The sequence below is a fragment of the Coturnix japonica genome, chromosome 3, assembly GCF_054131305.1.
Source record: "Coturnix japonica strain WE chromosome 3, WE-NBRP24, whole genome shotgun sequence".
Lineage (NCBI taxonomy): Eukaryota > Metazoa > Chordata > Aves > Galliformes > Phasianidae > Coturnix > Coturnix japonica.
The window spans coordinates 71,769,118-71,789,986 of NC_140665.1; the positions used below are offsets into that span (position 1 = coordinate 71,769,118).

The 20,869-nt window shown below is 41.2% G+C and overlaps 1 protein-coding gene across 2 annotated transcripts; it reads left to right on the plus strand.

The window, feature by feature from the left end:
• Positions 1 to 128: 128 nt before the first annotated feature.
• UBE2J1 (ubiquitin conjugating enzyme E2 J1) lies at positions 129 to 20,747 on the plus strand. Of its 2 annotated transcripts, none has more exons than XM_015858917.3 (8): positions 129 to 271; positions 6,728 to 6,801; positions 8,274 to 8,405; positions 9,156 to 9,240; positions 11,187 to 11,292; positions 12,403 to 12,532; positions 16,470 to 16,601; positions 19,416 to 20,747. In XM_015858917.3, the coding sequence occupies exons 1-8, from the start codon at positions 241 to 243 to the stop codon at positions 19,683 to 19,685; spliced, it is 960 nt and encodes a 319-aa protein (XP_015714403.1). In that variant the 5' UTR covers positions 129 to 240; the 3' UTR covers positions 19,686 to 20,747. The 2 variants fall into 2 exon arrangements, with proteins under 2 accessions (XP_015714403.1, XP_085399823.1); XM_085543697.1 differs by lacking the exon at positions 129 to 271 and adding an exon at positions 3,639 to 3,675.
• The last annotated feature ends 122 nt before the right edge of the window (positions 20,748 to 20,869 follow it).

Consider the following 20,869-nt stretch of genomic DNA (forward strand, 5'->3'; position numbering starts at 1 on the left):
TAATTCTGTGATTCTGTAATTCTGTGACCTTCGGCTCAGGCCTCGCGCAGCCAAGAGCCGCTCAGCCCGTCCCCGCTCGCGGGGCGGCTCTGGGGGCGGTGCCTGTCCGGCCGGTGCCTCCCTCCGCCACGTCAGGGGAGTTTCCCGAGTCGAGGCGGGTCGTGCCGTGTCTCCTTCCTGCTCGTTTTCCCCCGGCCCCCGCTACCGGAGACGCTGTGGAGGAAGAGCGTGCCGGCTGCCATGGAGGCCCGCTACAATCTCAAGAGCCCGGGTAGGCCGCGGCAGGCCGCCTTCGGGCCGCGGGCTCGGGGCCGGGCCGGACTGGGGAGGCCGAGCGCTCGCTCGACAAAGGGCAGAGCTGCGGCCCGGCCTCGGCTCCACAGGGGGACGAAGGCCGCCCTGGGAGGGAGGAGAGCGGGCGGGTTGGGGCCGTGCTGCTGGTGCCGGCTGTGCAGGGCTGGGCTGGTCGGCCCGCGGTGCTTGGAGGCGTTGGATGCCTCCTTGAGTGGAGCACGGGGTATCTCGGGGCGCTGCCGTGCGTGTATGTCCATTATGTCCACGCCTTTTTATGCTTGTCGTGGTTAGTACGTTGGAACTGCTGCCTGCTGCTGTGCGAACGTGGCTGTGCCCGTGCTACCAGCTGTTCGTTGGCTCCTCGGGCCTGCGCGAGGGGAGGGTCAGGCGCTGACGTTGGCCGAGCCTGTGCATTGAAGCTTTTTCCTAAGCTGTTGTAGTGTTTTTATGTGCCGCACCTACATGTGTGTGTATACGTGTGTTTGAGGGGTTCTGCAATACAATTCATGTGTTGACAGCACTAGGCAGTATTTTGAGTCCTTAAGCGAGGAGTGTGCTCAGGTGAGTCACGATACAACACAGTAGGAAGGAGTCTGGGGCTGATAATAGCAGGACAAGGGGAAGTGGATTTAAGTTGAAAGAGGGAAGATTTAGGTTGGATGTTAGGGGGAAGTTCTTCACTAGGAAAGTGGTTAGGCCCTGGAACAGGCTGCCCAGGGAGGTTGTGGATGCCCCGTCCTTGGAGGTGTTCAAGGCCAGGTTGGACGGGGCCCTGGGCAACCTGATCTAGTAAAGGTGTATGTTTGGTGGCCCTGCCAGGCAGGGGGATTGGAACTACATGATCCTTGAGGTCCCTTCCAACCCGGGTCATTCTGTGATTCTATGTCCTGAGAAACAGCACAGAAAGGGCAGAGGGGGTTCCTTTTCCAGCAAGGGCCCTGAGGCCAGGTGGGCTCCCTCCTGCAGGGCCACACTGGGGCAGTGACCTGTCCGTGGCTGTGTGCCTCTGTGGCTTCTTAAGCAGAGCTTCGGGGATTGTGAGACCTGGGAGCCTTTCTATGTCAGTTGCCCTGCCCTGTTGCCCCAGCCCACCTTTGGGCAGCAGGTGTTATCAGCTTCCTGTTGCTGTTGATGAATACTGTTCTATTGCCAGCATGGGAGGTGGGGAGAAACTTAGCATCGAGATGACTTGTGCTTTGCAAATGCAAATGACAGGCTTGTTCACAAAGCATGCCTCGTGTTTATTGCTAAATTATGTTTTCTTTTCTCTCATTGCTCCTCACGCCCAACTTACATAACTGAATAATGAGAAGCACGTAGCAAATGATGTGCTTATTCTATTATAAAATACCAGGAAGGCAGATTTTGGGGGGGGTTGCTTTTTAAGTCTCTGATATGCTGCACATGTGTACTTCAAGGGCAGGCAAATACACTCACCAGTTCAGGTTTGCCACGTCACTGAAAGCAGTGGTGGTGATGTACCTTGGGATCGTGGCAAATATTTGTGGTTTCATTTAGAAGCATTTGTCCGCTCTGTTGTTACCAGCTTCTCTTATTTTCAAGTGAAAATTCTCTTTACTTACTTGATTTTTCGCCACCTGTGCTGTTGTATTGCAAAACGAACCTCTTTCAGGAAAAATAAATGACTCATATAGTGGGTCGGTATTGCTTCCCCAGATCAAACGTGCTCTATAGCATATGGCTGGTGAAAGTCTGGGAAAGTCTGGTAAAGATTTGCTTTTTCAGAAGCCACACTAAATCTTCCTATGAAATTATGAGCAGAAGATATTAAATACCAAAAAGAAATTTCAAGTAAATACTGTTTCTTCAACCATCTTCATCAACCCAGCAACTCAATGCTACAGACTTGGGGCAGAGTGACTGGGGAAGACTTTGTAGAGGAAAACAGATCTGGGAGTATTGGTTGATGCTTGGCTGAACACGAGCCAGCAGTGTGCCCAGGTGGCCAAGAAGTCCAATGGCATCCTGGCTTGCATCAGAAATAGTATTGCCAGGAGGAGCAGGGTAGTGATCATCCCTCTGTACTCAGCTCTGGTGAGGCTGCACCTCGAGTACTGCGTTCAGTTTTTGTCTCTTCCCTGCTAAGAAAGACACCGAGGCCTGAAGAGTGTTTGGAGGAGGGCAGCAAAGCTGTGAGGGCTCTGGAGCACAGGTCTCATGGGGAGCGGCTGAGGGAACTGGGATTGTTTCCTCTGGAGGAGGCTCGGGGGGGGGACGACTTTATCACTCTCTAGAACTACCCAAAGGAACATGGGTGTCAGCCTGTTCTCTTGTGTGCCTGGTGATGGAACAAAAGGGAATGGCCTTAAATTGCACCGGGGGAAATTCAGGTTGAATATTAGGAAAAATTTACTCTCTGAGAGGCTGATCAGTCACTGCCCAGGGAGGTGGTAGAGTCACCATCCCTGGGGGTGTTTAAGAAGCATTTAGATGTGTGCTCTGGAACATGGTTTAGTGGGAAATGTTGGTGATAGGTGGAAGGTTAGACTGGGTGATCTTAGAGGTTGAAAAAATTTCCCACTCTGTGCTTCAGGCTTCTTTGTATTGCCTCAATAAGGCAAAGCCTCTTCAGCTTTTGCTTCATATTTTTATTTCCGTTCTTGGCACTTTTAAAAGGACAAGCTGCTTTCCGTCTTGAAACTTCAAAATGGATTAGGTGGTGTATATCAGCCTGCTACCATATGGCTGATAAACCATTCCTGTTAGTAGTAAAGCTCAGTGCACTGGAGTGCAGACCTCATCCTCTTTGTGCTTTGAGAACATCTCTATTTCTGACATTTATGACAGCTACTTGCAATAAGCGCTTTACCATTTTTATCTTTATTTTTACTTTTCATCCCTAAGTACTGTGACCCTCAGCCTGGATGTCAAACCTTGCAGCTGCTCTCCTGCAGTGACAGGATTCCTTGGCCTCCTACTTCACATGGGACATTACCGGTCTTAGGAGCAGGTATCAGCACATATACATACACAAAACTGCAAACAGCTGCTTAGTGGCTCACATCGAACCTGCAAACAACAATGGAGGTGGTGGAGTCTCCTTCTCTGGAGATATTCAAGACCCACCTGGACGCCTACCTGTGTGACGTGGTGTAGGGAGCCTGCTTTGGCAGGGGGGTTGGACTCGATGATCTCTAGAGGTCCCTTCCAACCCCTACAATTTTGTGATTCTGTGAGTTGTTTGTTTTAATTTGGAGTGAGTTGTTTCCTTTTAGCAGGTTTTCTTGTGTAGAAATGCATTGCTGTGGGATTGAGGGGCTGCAGACAGCAACGGAGTGAGGCATGGAGCCAGTGTCCTGCATTTGCATGCTGTTGTTGGTGCCCCTGGATCTTGATGCATGGGGAGCATAATGTGCCTAGGTGATGATCCTCTTAGCTGTCATCTTTAATTCGTTTACTGCAGGGTGAAGAACCGCTTTCCTACAAACTATACTTTTCTCTCCGCTCTATTTCTGTGCAAGTAAGGAAGCATTTCATGCCACCAAGCATGGGTTAGTTCTTTGTTACTAAGAAACAGTCAATAGAAAGTATAGGAGATATGTTGAATGGAGGCAGGCTAAAGATGTTGTTTGGTCTCAGCGTATTCAACAAGCACCTTACACTTGCTAAGCTTTATCCTACTTTGCATTGGCTGAACAGTAGTTTGGAAATGTAGCTCCCTGTTCTGAGTGAAACGGAGAGTGAAGGTGTGTTGCTCCAGAGGGTGAGAAGAAAGAGAGTAGGCTCAATAAAAGCATTCCTAATAAACAAGTCTCCAGAGAGTATAACATGCCTTGAAAAAAATCTCCATGTAACAGAGCTGCATAACTCAACTTGAAATATTAGGGGATCTCCAGCTTTATGCCAGTTCTTTAATTTGTAAATATATGTTTTTGATTTTCCTTGAACAGGAGAACTGAAAATAGGTAGAATGAAGTGGTTGCTCTTTTGTGGCAGGTGCTGTCACACACGAGCCTGGTCACTTCAATAAAGATTTGTTTCACTGATGATCCTGTGGTCGCGTTTATGTGTGTGAGATGATTTCCTTTTGCTTGAGGACATAGCAAGAGCTGAGCCTTGCTGATTCAAGGCTGCACTGATGTGGGCTTTAAGCCGAGGCTGCCTCACTGCTCCCCTTGCCCTGGAGCTCTGCACTGCTACTTTGTGTGGATGTTAGGACAGGTCTTTAGGAAGCTTGTAGTGATGCATGAAGCTTTTGTTTTCTGAGTGTTAGAGAGTCTAGGCTTCCAGTGCTCAAAAGTGTCTCCTTCCTTATGCTGAAATAACACTCTGTAACACTCTAATCTTGGTCAGCTCATTGGATTGCACCTCATAGTGTTAATTGGTAATGCAAAAATGATTTGAAATCCCTCCTTGTTGAAATGCCGTATTTCACATTAAGATTCTCTTAAACCAGGTTTGGATGAGTGTCGTGTACTTGTTGCTAGCAGACTGCAGAAATCACTTTCATTTTTTCCATTGCAGTTTCCTGTAGCCAAAGGAGGGACTGTGTTTATTCATTCTGTAGCTATGCTTAATGAAGTCAAGGCTTTTGAGAAACACTAAATCCTATGCAGTCAGGATGAACCCTGTCAGTCAAGCCTGATCTCTACTACCTGTAAGCTGTACCTGTCGTATGTGGAAGTACATACGCTGCTTTTTCTGTTTAATATTGGAAACTTGTTACAAGTGATTTATCTCTGATGTAGCAAAGCAGGCTTATCCTGGTAGGACAGGCCCAAACTGCTGCAGTGCGTGCCTAGAGCCTTCCTTATAGGCTGGTTACAAACTAACTGTGTTCAAACAAAGCCAGCCTTGGTAGGCTCTGTTACATTAATTCTTCAGATTTTTCACAGTTTTACTCTGTGGGATTAGTTCCAGTGTGGGGTGGGTGACCTCTGGTGCACTGTGGGGAGCTGCCAGTGCTTCCTAATGCAGCAGTGAGTTCCTATGGGGTATAGATGTATGTTTGCTTTTTGGACTGAATTAAATGAAATTCTCCAATTTCGTCCTGTTAATGGTTATCAGGAACTGTAATGAAGGCAAAGAACTTTTCACTGTAAACTGAAATTAAAGTAGCAGGGAGGTTAGAGTAGCGTTGTGGAAATAAGGAACGTCATGGAGCTGGGTGGTATAAATCCAGGAATTATGTTTTGCTCACAGTGTTTTCAAAAGCTGTTGTGAGAGAGAACTTGGGCAGTGTTTTTCATTCTGTGCACTTGGATATAATTACATGAGTGGGAGAGACATCCATGGTTTGAACTGGCTGTGGCTGATGGAGTAGGGCATCCTGTTGCCATTATGTCTTCTTAAAGGGTAACTGGTATTTTTAGGTTTGGTGTTTCTTTTGCACGTGAAGTGACATCCTTCATTTTCCACACTAATGTGAGGAAGAACTTCTTTATAGTGAGGGTGACGGAGCACTGGAACAGGCTGCCCAGGGAGGTGGTGGAGTCTCCTTCTCTGGGAATATTCAAGACCCGCCTGGACACCTACCTGTGTGACGTGGTGTAGGGAGCCTGCTTTGGCAGGGGGGTTGGACTCGATGATCTCTGGAGGTCCCTTCCAACCCCTACAATTCTGTGATTCTGTGATTTTCTTGTCTGTGATTCTTGTGTTCAGACTGCTTTTTGGGTTGGCTGGGCCTATTGGGAGTTATTGAGTGATGCTCGTGAGAGCGTCTGGCTGGGCAAAACAAAAGTTACTGAAGGGGAAGGAAGAAGGTGATGTAGCAGATAGAGATGGTGCTGGTTGTCCTGAAACAGAAGGGTGGAGAGAGTAACAGAATGCTGTGCTGAACTTAGAATAGAGGAGTACCATTGTGTCTGTGTTCGTTATTAAGTTTAGATTACAGAGAACTGGGACAGTTTTTTTACTGGGTGAATGTATTTTCTAATCTGGTATAAACACAGATCTCCTTTTGCTTCTGGTGTGCTGGTTTCTCTCAAGTCTCACTGTGATCTCCTTTGGATTGATTAAGGAACTAGTCACGTAATAATCACGAGGTGTCAGGTTAAAGATTTCCAGCAGTTGTTTAAAGATAAATTATGTACCTCTTCTGGTAAAATACTAGGATTGGTGGTCTCTTACATCTTGTCTTTAAAGACCGAAACTTTGTTAATGACGCTTGTTTTTCCTCTTAGTCTTTGGTGAAGTTAGTAATACAACACTGCTTTAGTCCTGCTGCTAAGGCTTTCTTCTGTGACCATGCAACGTTTTTCATAACTGTGTGCTTGAATGAGTAATTTAAAAGATGTGTTCAGTGTGAGTAATTTATTTTGTATCTTGGGTTATTAACTTAGTGAAGAAGCTGTGATGTGTTAAAAGGACTAGTTAGCTGAAAGGAGCTCTTTCCGAAGTGTTTACACATGTTTGTGTGCAGTAGGTGTTGTTCTTTTCCTTATTTTCATGTTTCATGCTCTCTTTCTTTCAGCTGTCAAACGTTTGATGAAAGAGGCTGCAGAACTGAAGGATCCTACAGATCATTATCACGCACAACCTTTGGAGGTTTGTTTCCCCACGTGCTTGCTGCAGGGGCATGTAATGAGGCTCTAAGTCCTCTATGTATATTTAGACATGCATATTTAAATAGCAGCAAACTATTCTAAAGTGAATTCAGTTCTTCAGAGGTTTTGGAAATCAAGAGCAGAATTCCATATTTCATAGTACTGTAGACTGAAATTGTTAGTGAAAGTACACAACAATAGTGCTTTCACATGCCATGTAAGTGATTCTGTCACATGGATACAATATGTTTATTCCCCTCTCTCTTCCCTGGGACTATTATGTTTAATTAAGCTTTTTTACTGTTATCAGACCCACTATTTTCATCCTAGATGCTGAATGTGGCGTCATGGGAAGGTTTTGGATTGAAAGGACAGTGAAATTCTGGTGCTTAGAAGCATAAAAAGAAACATGTTCTGATTTTTCTGGAATAATCACAGTCAAGTTAATGTTATGCTCAGTTTAGGGAATTAACTGCTTACAGAAGAGTGTAGCATATTAAACATGCTTGTAGCTGTTAGCATGTTTCTGTTTTGCTACTGACCAGCCTTGGTCTCTACCTCATTTTCTTCTTTCTGAGGTGAAATGTAAGGTTTAGTTCGTGCTATTGTAATTGAAATGAGAACCTTATTTTGCAGTTTGAACGGTGACTCATAGGGAAGTGAACAGTGAGAACAATGAGAAGAAGTGCTGGAAATGTTGACAGTTCCCTCCCTTAGGAAATGTTGTAGCTAGATGAGCAGACACACGCACATGATACCTGTATTCAGTGTTAGTTAGGAGGTCTTGTTCACCAAAGGCAAGCTTCACTGGGCTGCAGTGTTAATACTAGGTGTTGTCTTGTTTTTGTCCAAGGAGTCATGAGCATCAGGAGATCTGAAGCACAAAGCCAAACTCAGAGCCCCCAAAAATAATGCTTAAGGAAGAGCTGTTTCCTTGTCCAATGAAAATGTTCTGAAGTTCAAACTCTATATATTGCAGTAGGGTGTGGTAGTGGTGAGTCTTTGTGGAAAAACAAATGAGGATGGGAATTCTGAGGAACTTGCATCTAATCCCTTTGTTGCCCTGGCACAGAAGAGACATTGACGTAGAAGGCTGTAATTAATGTTCTTACTTGGAGTGAGCCTCTCAGTTCTGTATAAACCAGTATTCACTGGGGTAAAGACTGAGTTTTCCCGTATTTGACTCCATGTATTCCATCTGACAGGAAATGAATAGGCACAGCTAGAGTGAAGTCCATTAGAATTTTCCAACTAAGTCATTTGGTAAGAAAATTACCAGGAAGCTACTTCATCTTTCCTTTTCAGCGAAATCTTAGCATACTGTTGGTTATCTTCATTTCTGATTTATTTATTTTTTTCCTTATTTTAAAACTTGCCATTCATTTTTTCCTTGGAACAAAGGCTAAAGAAATGATGATTAGATGTCAACTTCCTTGACACTTATTTCTTTTTCCCTTGCTGTGGTCATTTTAGGACAATCTTTTTGAATGGCACTTTACTGTTAGAGGTCCTCCGGATTCAGATTTTGATGGAGGAATTTATCACGGACGGATAGTACTTCCACCTGAATATCCCATGAAACCACCAAGCATTATTTTGCTGACGGTAAGTATATGAAAGATTCCTAGCACCTAAGGTAACATTATTTTTATAAGACAGGGGTCATAGTACAATTAATGCTGCCAGTTTAGTGACAGAAGTCTTTGAAAGTGACTTTGGTATAATGTAGGAAGATGAAGTTTTGGATCTACAAGTGGGAGACTTCCCCAAAACTAATACTGATTGCTTATATGGATGTCTGACCTTCCTGTTGTCTCTGTGGGTCACAGAATAATAGAGTAATTATGGTTGGAAATGACCACTAAAATCACCTTGTCCAGTTGTCAGCCTACCACTGCTGTGCGCAAGGCTAGGCTGGGTGGGACTTTGAGCAACCTCGCCTAGTGGAAGATGTCCCTGCCTATAGCATTGGAACTACATGAACTTACATAATCTACGTGGTCTCTGTTAATGTGTGAAAAACAGACCTATGGTATGGGTGAAGGCCTGTATTTCTGTGTAATTTCATAGAGCTATAGACTTTCAGAGTCTCCACACGTGTGTGGATTACAGGAGCAACAGAGAAGCCATTATGTCACACTGGGACATATGAGGTATCAGGTAGGGGTCTCTTTGTGCATGAACTAAGGTAGTTGGCAGACTTCTTTGATTCAGAAAGCTGAATGCTGTATTTGCAAGGTTGGTAGTAATACAGTTATCAAGTATTGTTTGCATATGGATTTATGATATTTTTGATAACTTGTTTTCTTTGCACAAATTAACTTCACATTTTATTATATCCTCCTTTCTTTAAAGGCTAATGGCAGGTTTGAAGTGGGGAAGAAAATTTGCTTAAGCATCTCAGGGCATCATCCTGAAACATGGCAGCCTTCATGGAGTAGTAAGTAACAAATTATTTGGAAATCATCTTTACACTGAAAAGTCTCACAAAGAATGCTACAATAATACTTCACTAATACTTCTCTCGATGCTTGGACTAATTCTTAGTATGTGTGCTGAAACTCCTCTCATGTGCTTCCCTGAATTCGAGGAAACTCTGGAATTGCTGTACCTCTGGTCTTCACTGAGGAGTGAGCAGAAAAAACCCTCTTCTGTGGTTTTGAGCTCATTAATGTATTTATTCACATTGGTTTGTTTGACAGAATGTGACTGAACTACAAGGCAGTGCTGCTACTGACAGGATTTTAGTTATTTATTATAATATTAGGAGAATAAATGGAAACGGCACTGAAAAATATTGTCAGAACTGAAAATATTAAGCAGAACAGAAAGGTTGCCTTCCTAGCTCTGAGTAAGAATATGAGATGCAATTTCTGCTGCTTGTGTTCTACCCCATGCAAACACACCCATGTTCTTAACTGCAATTAATAGAGCTTGTAGTGGAAGGGGAGGCAGATTTTTGAGGGAGCAAAAGGATGGGAGAGCTGTAGAAATGTGAAGTTGTGAAAGAGGGACACAGGAAGTTTTGGAAACTGTTCAATAAACAGAAGCTGAAAAGGTTGAGGAACTGAGGAGTGTTGGTAAGCTGTTAATGCTTGTGCATCCAAATAAAAATTTCTTGGACTCGTTAAGATATTCTTAACTTTTAAAAACCATTCTTACATTAAAATATTTTAAATTCCATTACTTCACTTTTTTTCCCCTTGGTCTAATCACTAAAAGCAGCCTGAGTGTCAATTGAGAGGAGAGTAGTCAGCTTTTATGCTAATGCTTTACCTCTGAGCACTCCAGAGGAAAGTCATGGTCTAAGCTGAGAATAACCGAATGTTTTCTATGCTTTTTTTTTAAAGAAGTTTTATTATCTGAAGAGTTTCAGAGTTGGCACAATTGATCCAAGGTGATGTTTCTGTGTGTGTGTGTGTATGTGTATGTATAGCTTCTGTCTTCCTGAGTGCAGGGTATTAATTATTTCTTTGGATATTGAGTAGTTTAAATAATGTTGATAAGATCTTAGGAATTCAACTACTGTAAAATCTTTTACTTTTTTTAAAGAGCACAAAATAGTCTTTGGAATAGGAATACATACGTGTTCTGTATTTGAATACATACATGAATACATACACATTCTGTATATTTATTTTGTGGTGCTTGGTTCATATGATATTTATTTACCAAATCTTCTGGCAAACTGCTTTGAATTTTTAAATCTCACAAACATATGTAAAGCAAAATTGAATGATAAGTATTACAAAAAGAGATGTTCTGAGTATTCTGAGTTATGTGTACTTACGTTAGCTCCTTACCCAATATGACAACATAAAGGGAGCAAACTGCAATACACTTCATCACAGAATCACACAGGATCACAGAATTGTAGGGGTTGGAAGGGGCCTCTAGAGATCATCGAGTCCAACCCCCCTTCCAAAGCAGGCTCCCTACACCACGTCGCACGGTAAAAAATAAAGGGAAGCACAGGTAAAAGAAAGTTGCTGAGCTTCTATGCACCAAATTGCAGAATGTGTGTCTGATAAGCAGTATGCCCAGAAAGAAGGATGCCTTATGAATCTGCATCTTTCTTCCTTCTCATTTATACATCCATTTTTATTTGGAGCATAATAGTAAAGTTTGGAACTTTGTACTGATGTGGTATTTTTGTGACAGCTTAGCTTTCCTTCTCTGTGTTGACTGACGGTAAAATAAGACCTTGACTTATAATGGGAAATTCAAAAAATGGAAAGTCGTGTTCTTTATAAAGAAACAAACAGTGCTGCTTGTATGAAATTCGAACTGCTCGTTTGGACAAAACAAGTTTTATGGGCATTTCATTGCAGAGTAAGATAAAGTAGCTGTTATTTCTGCAACTTTTTATCTGTTTTCCTATTTTAGTAAGAACAGCTTTACTAGCAATTATTGGATTTATGCCAACCAAAGGTGAAGGAGCAATAGGATCTCTGGATTATACCCCAGAAGAAAGAAGAGCTCTTGCCAAGAAGTACGTATTAACTTTGTTACTGTGAAAAATACACATATGCTGTCTTTTTTGAGTAAGGCATTGAGCAGTAAATAGTGCAAGTCAGAATACTGTTCTCTCGCACTTGTTTTACATTTAAATGACAAAACAAACAAACAGAACCAAAGCAGTGGAATATTTTGTGCCTTACATCTTTTTATTTTCCTGAATATTGTGCAAGTTGAGGACTTATGGGTGAACAAATTACTTGGGGAGGGCTGTGTTCCTGCCAGCGTTGTGTGGTCAGATTAGAAGTTCCTCTGTAATTTGTTTGGTGGGGATGTGAGTAACATTGTTATACAGTGGTAATCGTACTGCTTAAGGAAATTTAATGTGATAGAGTAAGCATGAGTGATAGAGAAAACAAACAACAAGGCCTCTTTTCGCTCAGGAACATAATAAAACAGCAACAACAAAATCTGAAGTAATGGCTTCTGAATAATTTTAGTAAATTAACTTAAAATTATGTTTGGGATTTTAATGGAACTGTTAGCTTGGTAGGCATGGTTTTTAGTACTGTCTTCCTTTTAACGTCCTTGTAGAGAAAAATTGTGGCACATAGCCTAGGTAAGTGCATAATGAGTTGGATTGAGAACTGGCTGAGCAGCCCAGCTCAAATGTCTGGTCAGGGGTATTGAGTCCAGCTGGAAGCCAGTCATTCACTGCTGGTGTACACCAAGGGTTGATGGTGGGACCAGAGGTATTCAACATCATTAATGATCTGTATGGTGGGACACAGCGTGCCCTTGGCAAGTTTGCAGGTTATTAAGAACCGGGAAGAGCCTCTGAAATACCAAAGGGTTGTGCTGCCATCCAGAGGGACCTGGACAGGCTGATGAAATGGGCTGAGAGAAATCTAAAGGTAGATCATTTCTAAATGATAAAGATAATATGTATTTGTAATATAGATGATATTAAACATTTTTCAAGGTAATGCAGTTTATGGGGGTGAGGGGATGGGAAAGATGCTTTTAAAGCTATTGGTCTTGAAAATACATCTTTATATGGACTGCTTTGCAAGTACTTTGCTTACCAAGCATACAAGAACGTTATGAGAATGTGTCATTCTGTGCTCTGTCATTTTGTGGCCAGGTCACAAGACTTCTGTTGTGAAATGTGTGGCACATCTATGAAGACAGCCCTCTTACCACTAACGTCAGGAAGTGGGTCAAGCCAGGCAGACAAGGAAGCTAAAGAACTTGCCAGACAAATTAGCTTCAAGGTGGAGTAACTGTTTAAACTTTTTTTTTGTGGTCTGCTGTACAGAATCTGGGTGGGGGTGTAGTGGGGGGGAAGTAAATTGCAGGAAAAAAAGTATTTCATAAACCTTCATAAATTACTACATGGAAACTTTTTAGTCTTCTAGGACAGACTGAAGGAGAAAAATGGGAATGGATCATCTCTGGAAATGTGATGGTTAATAAACTGTGCATCTCAAGTACTAATTAATTAGCAATAATTTCAGTTATAGGTACTCTGGTAAAAACTGCGTATGTTGCTTTTAGTTCTTTGTTTTCACTAATAATGTGATTAAATTCTCCAGACTGTCAGAAATGTGTTAGGGAAATTTGGACAAAGCTAACCTACATTGTTTTTCTCTTTGTTATTTTTATATATTTATTTGTCTTTTGGTTTATGGAAGGAATAAAATATGTTGTTACTGAAAAATGGTTGCAGATGCTTTTGAACTACTCTGCAGCTGAAGATACAGAAAGTTAAATTCTTGTATGAAAGTTGCTCTTGCCCCATAATGTGTTTTCTAGCTTATGTTTTGGTGAAAGTAAGGTTTGTTGAGCAATCTGTGCCTTAGGAAATTGCATGTCTTGCATGTACAGTATTTTTTCTTTGTTGGGTTTTGCACTAAACTCTGAATCCTTCCACTGAGGAAGGGTGCTGTACATGAATGCAGGGATCAATAGTGGAATATAACGTGACAACGTGGCAGCGGTATTGAATGCATCCTCACTCAAGGAAGGAGTGCTAGTTTGACCTCTAATATCACCCATTTTTGTTCTTAACGCTGTCCTAAAGACTGTGGGGTTTTTTTGTGTGCTGTGAGAGTGAAGATTACCTCCTACTGAGCATCGCTGCCAGTTTTGCAAGACAGGTGCATTCCTTTGTTATCTCACACCTACACGTGTTAATGCAGGAGTCTACATGTACTGCTTATGATTAACAACTCATCCAAATATTTCTGAGGATGAAGAAGTACAGACATAGAATTTTAAAGCTGAGCTACCCAGAAAAGCAATTTAGATTCACTGCTCGTCTTCTTTACAGTGTATAAGCTTTAAAAAGTGTGAGTTCTGTTTTTTTTTAAGCACTGCAAGTCTTTATTGCAGAAACATCTCGGTACAGTTTCTTTTCTCGTACTTGTTTTTTCCATTTTTTGAAATGAAAGATTTGAGGGTGTCAGTCTTTAAAGACCATTGATGTGTTCTATATGTCCATATATTTAACTCAGTTTCTGAAGGGAAAAAACACTGAAGGAATAAGTAGATGTGATTCATGTTTTAACGTTCTCTTTACAGTCTTTCAGTCTGTTTTGTTCTAATGCAAGGTAAATTGGCCCTCTTTTGTGGGCATTCTTCAACTTCCTTTCTCAAATTTTTAAGTTTCCTAAACCTCTGTTGTGCTTGGCTCTGTTATTATTCATGTCATGTTAGACTGAGACATACAATTTGTGTGTTTGTAGCAAAATTACTAGCAGGGTAATAAAGAAGCTTTTAATAATTTGAGTATATTTCATGTCAGCTTACAGGATAGGATTTCTCATTAAATAGCCAATTGGATGTGTAATTTGGGTGAACCTCTCTGTTAGTAAAATAATATAAGCAATATCTACTTTATCTTCGTCCTTGTAGAAGAGATTCCCTAACTTTTTCTAGATCCTAGGATTATAAGAAATTCTTTCATACCAGCCTTAAGCAAAATGATTATTTTTTTTTAAATACACGTTTGGTCTTGAGACAAAGAGTATGAAATTCAAGAGGAAAAGGTGTTCCCTTAATTTTCCAGCTTCTTTGAGCTTATGTGTTTGATAGGGATCTACAGTTTTTATCAGAATAACATTGACTTGCAAGTCTTAGGCATTTTAGATGCTATATTCCATAAATTCCATTCCACTTAAAAGATACATGACTAATAGTGTACGCACTTATTCTGTAAAACAATATGGTATATCCATGTGTTGCCATTATAAGGCATATAATGCAGTAAAATTAGTTTTCTGTCCACTTTCCTTATTATGTTTAAATTTGTTCATCTTCCTGTGAGGTCTCTATTTTCCTGGCGCAAAGGTAAGTCCTGGAGAAAAGAGACTGAGCTGGAAAAAGATGTTAATTTAGTAAACTTTGGAGTGTATATATATATATATATAATCATAGAATCACCAAGGTTGGAAAAGACCTAAAAGATCATCCAGTCCAACCGTTCACCTATTACCAATAGCTCCCACTAAACCATGTCCCTCAACACAACATCCAGGCTCTCCTTGAACACCCCCAGGGTTGGTGACTCCACTACCTCCCTGGGCAGTGCATTCCATATATTTTTAATTACTGTGACTTTAGTATTCTAGTCTGAGTACTTTATTAAACTAAAGTAAATCACATGCGTGCTAAAGAAGTAGAAGAGCAGTGGTCACAGTTTTGAGGAAAGGAAGTACCCACTGAATGTGAAGAGGGGGAAAGAATTCACCACACAGACTGTCAAACACCACAGTACCATTCTTAGACAAACTGTAGCATCTCCAGCTTTGGAGGTGCTTGAAACTTGAGCAGACACAACCCTATTTTGAGGAGACAATTGGATCCAGTGATATCTAGAGGTCGCTTCCAGCCTAAATTATTCCATGATTCTGTGTGATTTGTTTCTGATCTACATTAGAATCATAAATAGTGCTGTCCTAACTTTCTCATATTAGAATCCATATTAGTCAGTGTAAAAAGAAGTCAATAATGTTACATTATAAGCAATTTTAAATCTTCAAATCATCTTCAGATCATTTCAGTGGCAATAGTATTTCAGGAAAATCAGAAAATTAAGTGTCAGGAAATGGGGAATTTAATTTCCCCACACAAAACAGCAGTGTGGAAGAATATTGTTATTTTATGGTCTTCTTAGCTTGTTATCTACCTGACTGGTTGGTTTCTAATGTTTGTATTTCCTGCTACCTTTACTTGTATTTCCATTTGAAGTCAAGTAGCAGTCCTTAAATTTGGGACTGTAATCTCTGAAAGAAGTTGAGATCCTGATACAATATTGGGGAGATATGATGTTACACTCTACAGGGAGAGACTTGCTTACAAAGGGATTGGGGGGGAAAAAAAAAAGATGATCTGGTCCTGACCTTTTAATTTTAAGGTTTTTAAAATTTGGATATGTTTATACTGCAAACTGTTTTAATTCAGGAGTATGGTGATATGTCCCTTTCTATCCCTAATGGGTTATTGCAAACATACTGTTTTAGCAGGAGGCTTATTAATGATCCTCTGTATGTTCTTACAGGTCTGTCGATATCTCAGATTTCCTAAAGTATGAAACGTTAATTCTGGAAAATTATGTTTAGTAGACGTTTTATATGTGCATATATAGTACAGTATTATAAGGATATGTTCATCTACCTTAGTTCTTGCACTGAATCTTAATGAAAACTTAGTGCCTGATACAGGGTAGCACCCCACAGATGTACACTTTCTGTCTTTGAGGCAATCTTAGTACTCAGACCACTACAGCAAACTTAACATATAACTTGAGGCAAATTAGCCTTGCTGAGAAACAGGCTGTTAGTCATGTGACAGCACGGTCAGCTCTTAAGGATCATGAGAAAGGGAAGTTTTATAAAGCTGGTGTTATTTCTGTCACAATTATCTTTTGAAGAATTTTCTTTTTTGTTCTGGTCTCATGTTATTTTACTAATGTTATACTTATTATTATGCATAAACAAATAGAACTAAGAAAATCCAAAATAAAACTGGGATCTTGTCTCAACTGGTGTTTATTATCTGTAGTCTTATGAAATAAGGGTTAAATTTTCATAAACGTGTTGATGTGTTGAAATGCAGTTGGCATCGTTCTTGGAATGAATTTCCAAGGAAATTTAAATCTTCTTGGAACATTGATCTCATCTCTGAAGTGTGTGCATGTGTTCCTTGCAGGCAGAAGTCAATTCGTCCAGGAAGTCAGAAGCAGAACCTTCAAACTCAGCAGGACTGAACCGCTCTGCTACTTTACCTGAGCCCCAGCAGGATGGTGCAACTCGAGCATTCCGGGATCCAGCAAGTGCAACGGTATGGTCCATGTCTGAGTTTTATCGGTTATTAAATACATGAGGTTACACTTTCATTAAAGTATTATGTCTTAGGTACTATTTACCATCTGCAGAATTATAAAGTCATAGAATGGTTTGAGTTGGAAGGGACCTTTAAGATTGTGTAATTCCAACCCCCTGCTATAGGCTATGCCTCCCTCTAGACCAGGTTGCTCAAAGCCCCATCCACCCTGGCCTTGAATGCTCCCTGGGAGGGGTCACCTGGGAGGGGCCTTGCTGGGCAACCTGTTCCAGTGTCTCAGCACTCTCACAGTAAAGAATTTCTTCCTAATATCTAGTCTAAACCTACAGTCTTTCAATTTAAAACTAATTCCCCTTGTCCAGTTGTCACTACATGACCTTGTACAAAGTCCCTCCCCAGCTTTTCTGTATGCCCCCTTCAGGAAGGCTGCTATAAGGCTTTCCCTGGAGCTTTCTCTTCTTTAGGCTGAAGAGCCCCAGCTCCCTCAGCCTGTCCCCATAGCGGGGAGGAACTTCAGCCCTCTGATCATCTTTGTGGCCCTCCTCTAGACCTCATTCAACATCTTGATCTATCACAGATTTTATTATTTTTTTTCAGTTGTGTTCTTAGTGAAAGGCAAAAAATGTTGTTGTGGTAATTTGTAGCTTTTAAAGTTGACTAACATATGCTTACATTCAAAGTAAACTATATGACATTTACATCGTCATACTGCTAGGTATGGAACTTACATAATAGTTTCAGGAGTGACCGAAGCCTGGTAGTGGGCCAAGGCAGCTGCTGTTGTGACTCTGGCAAATGCAATCTAAAGTCACTGATAAATTGCAGACAAATCCCAGCTAAGCTGTGTTTTTTAGAGAGGACGGGACTGCAGATTGGTTAAAAAAACTGTAACACGTCAAAGAACGTCAGACCATCTGTTGCATCTTTGCAACATATTTTCAAGCTATGTAGAAATATAAACATGCTAATAACATATGTTTTTTTTCCACAAGGAGGATTTTTCCGAACTGTTCAGAATTTAATAAACCATTTTGTTTTATTCTTCTTAGTACAAATCCTGGCTTATATAGTAGAACTGGCTGAAATACCGAGGCACTAATAGCATTTTTGAGGGGGAGTGGGGATGAGGAAGGTAACTTACTCCCATTTCTGAGAACTCATTCAGTTACGCTGTCTCAATTGTCATTTACTAACTGAATTTACAGCAGAATAGTCCCATGTGGAACAAATGTTTTAAACATAAACACTTTTAAAATACATTTTTATTATACATCATAGACAGTAAACAAAAAAAGTGAATTCACATGTTAAGGGATCAGAACATCAATGTCTAATGGGTATTAATTTGAAGAAATAGCCATATTTGTAAGCTGCTACTTCTGGAGCCATTTTCATAGAATCATAGAATGGTCTGGGTTGAAAAGGACCGCAATGATAATCTAGTTTCAACCCCCCTGCTTTGTGTAGGGTTGTGATTTTTCCATGCTAAAACTAATAGAAATCTTCTCCAGCCTGTGCTGGTACCTGTGCTCTTATTGTCGTGTGTGGGAGGCTGGAGAGCTGTGCAGAGACTGGTAGGGCACATGGCCCTTCTATCCCTCTGGTTGTTCTGGCTGGTTGTATGGACTGTTAGGGGAGCATGAATTTCAATCCATGTTAATAGCACTAAATGTAGGTGGACAGAGGTGTGGTGGATGTCCCACCTCGGTGCATACAGTTGATGAACAGAATGGATAAGAATAAGAAAGTGACGGGCTAAAAACTGGCTATAGCAATTTTTTCTATAAATTAAGAGGATATTAAAGCTCACTTGTTATTAAGCAGTGTACTGTGGTAGTGTCTTGTACTAAAATACTGGCTGGATGAAGGGTAGGAGTGATGAAATGGTGTAACTGAAGTCAAGTAATATTCAACTACTTGGAGAGCAGTTTCTGTGGGAAAAGCTGTGTATGGATACTCGAGATTCACAGAAGTATATATTTTCCTTTTGCTTCTGTGTGGTCTGTTATTCTTTCCTTTGAATTAGACTACTCCTTATTTCAACCCACAGTAACACTGTAAATTTGATCCTTTCAGCCCTAGAAGCAGGATTGGAACGGTGGAATGTCAGATCCTATGGCTTCAGACCTACCAAGTGAGAGATGGATGAGTTTAGGATGATGCTCTCCTGAGCGGAGCAGTAGCTCCCATAGCGCCTTTTTCACGGGACATAGTGGCAGCCAAACGTGTGACCAGCAGAGGGCAATAGTTGTATTTGTGCATAGGTACAGTACTGGGAACTTGCACAGGAATCAGATGGACATTTGGTTTCCAGGGATTTTTTTTTGTCTTTTGCTTTCCCAGTGATGTTTATGATGATGAGAGCTGAAGTTTGGACCCAGCTGACCATGAGAAGCAGTACAGCAGCCTGTACTTCTTTTCTTGCTGGTCCTAACTTGTTTCCCCATCAGTACAGGTGACTTCAAGTCCTAAGACTTAACAGCCTGATTGATTAAGGATTTCTTGAACTGCAGGGAGGTGAGCAAATCATAGGCAGGGGTACTTGAAGTATCTCGATTTGAAACTAAGCTAGATCTCAAATATTATCTGGCAGACTTTCTTCAGACACTTCATGTCCTTAGAACTGCATGAAATCGATTTCTCAAGGTGGTGTAAGGACAAACTGGTTGTACCTAACAATGTAATAAGTACTGGTAATGTTTTTATCAGTATTAAGAAATATCTGAAGAGGTCATTTTGGTTCTAAAGACCGTCTTTGTTACCAGCTTTGCGTACTGCCTTGCCTGATGGCTCTTCGTGTTTCTCTTTCAGTCAGAAGCTCAGCCCAGCAGCACAGCACCCGCTCAGGAGCGTGCTCCATCTGTGCCCACAAACACATCCCTGAGTCCCCGGCAGCGTCGTGCCCAGCAGCACAGCCAGAGATGGGCTCCGGCTTCAAATGACTTTAATCGGGTGCAGCAGCCCAGGGCCAACCCCAACCACACTGGATCCACTGTTCTGATCGTCCTTCTGACCTTTGCGCTAGCAGCTCTTATATTTCGGAGAATATGCTTGGCTAATGAGTATATATTTGAGTTATAAGGCTGTTTCTGTTGTATGAGCAGTGATTTGGATGCTCCACTGAACATTCTGTATTGCGTTTGACATGAGAACTGTTTACAAAGATTACTTTTGTATGTACGCTTACGTCCTTACGAATGTTAATGTAGCTGCAGATACATTACTTGTAAGAGAAGCCAAGCTGGACGTCTGACTGCAAGAAGCATTAACTCGGTGCCCAACAGGTTGTTGGAGAGAGTGCGGTGAAGTATTGAGACTAAAGGGATGTGTGAGGGGAGCGGTGCAGTAATTTATTAATTAGAAAAAAGGCAATTTTAAAAGTGGATGATTCACTTTTGTTTTTAATGAACATAAATGCGGTGAATGACCCCCTGTAACTCAGCGTAAGGTCGAGCGTTGGAGACTGAATTACAGAGCGAATCAGTACGATGTGTTGGGGCCCAGTGAGCTCTTAGTTTAGAGGGGTTACAGCTTTTAACAGCTTTATTTACTGTGACGCGTTGCCGGAGAGCATAGCACATACAGGTGGGTTGATATTCTGCTTTGTGTGTGTGAAAGGGGGAAACGAGTGGGACAGGGGCCAGAAAACTATTAGGGTTATTTTGCTTTTAATTTGTTTGGAGGTAAGATTGGATAATCTGCAAGGTTTGAATGTCCTCTTCTAATGCTCTCAACTGTATATCTTGCTCTTTTAAAATCTGAAGGTTAATGTAAGACACGTCTATTCTTGCAATAGTTATAAATATGTAATATAATTATTTACCCAGAGTTATTGTCTTTTAATTATACCAGAAGTATACATAGTGCGTTAAGCCAAATGTTTCACTTGTGGTTTTATTTCCTCAAGAAAACTTAAACCTTATTGTACTTAAGCTCTCATACGTATATGAACGTGCTTAAGAGAACTATTTATTAAAACTTGGTAGTAACAGACTGTTTCAAGTCACTCATTGGTTACATCTTAAGTATTTCAGAGCCTTTTAATTGTTTTGTTTCGGTGGTTTGTAGCCTGAAATCAACATTGGACCCGGAGACTTTCTGTATTATTATTTTATTAAAAATAAATAACTAGTGAGATACTCATTGAATACTCATTGATACTCATTGAGCAGGGGGGTGGAAATCAGCCAAGCAAACAGAAAACCTGAGAGGCTGATGAGAAGGGACAGCCCAGTTTTACACAGCCTGGCAGGAGGACAGCACTG

What these genes read in the sequence shown, in the direction of transcription:
- UBE2J1 (XM_015858917.3), top strand. Translation starts at nt 241, where the DNA reads ATGGAGGCCCGCTACAATCTCAAGAGCCCGG. An exon ending in CTACAATCTCAAGAGCCCGG is followed by an intron (nt 272 to 6,727) that starts GTAGGCCGCGGC and finishes TCTTTCTTTCAG; the next exon opens with CTGTCAAACGTTTGATGAAA. An exon ending in AGAAGAGCTCTTGCCAAGAA is followed by an intron (nt 11,293 to 12,402) that starts GTACGTATTAAC and finishes TTTTGTGGCCAG; the next exon opens with GTCACAAGACTTCTGTTGTG.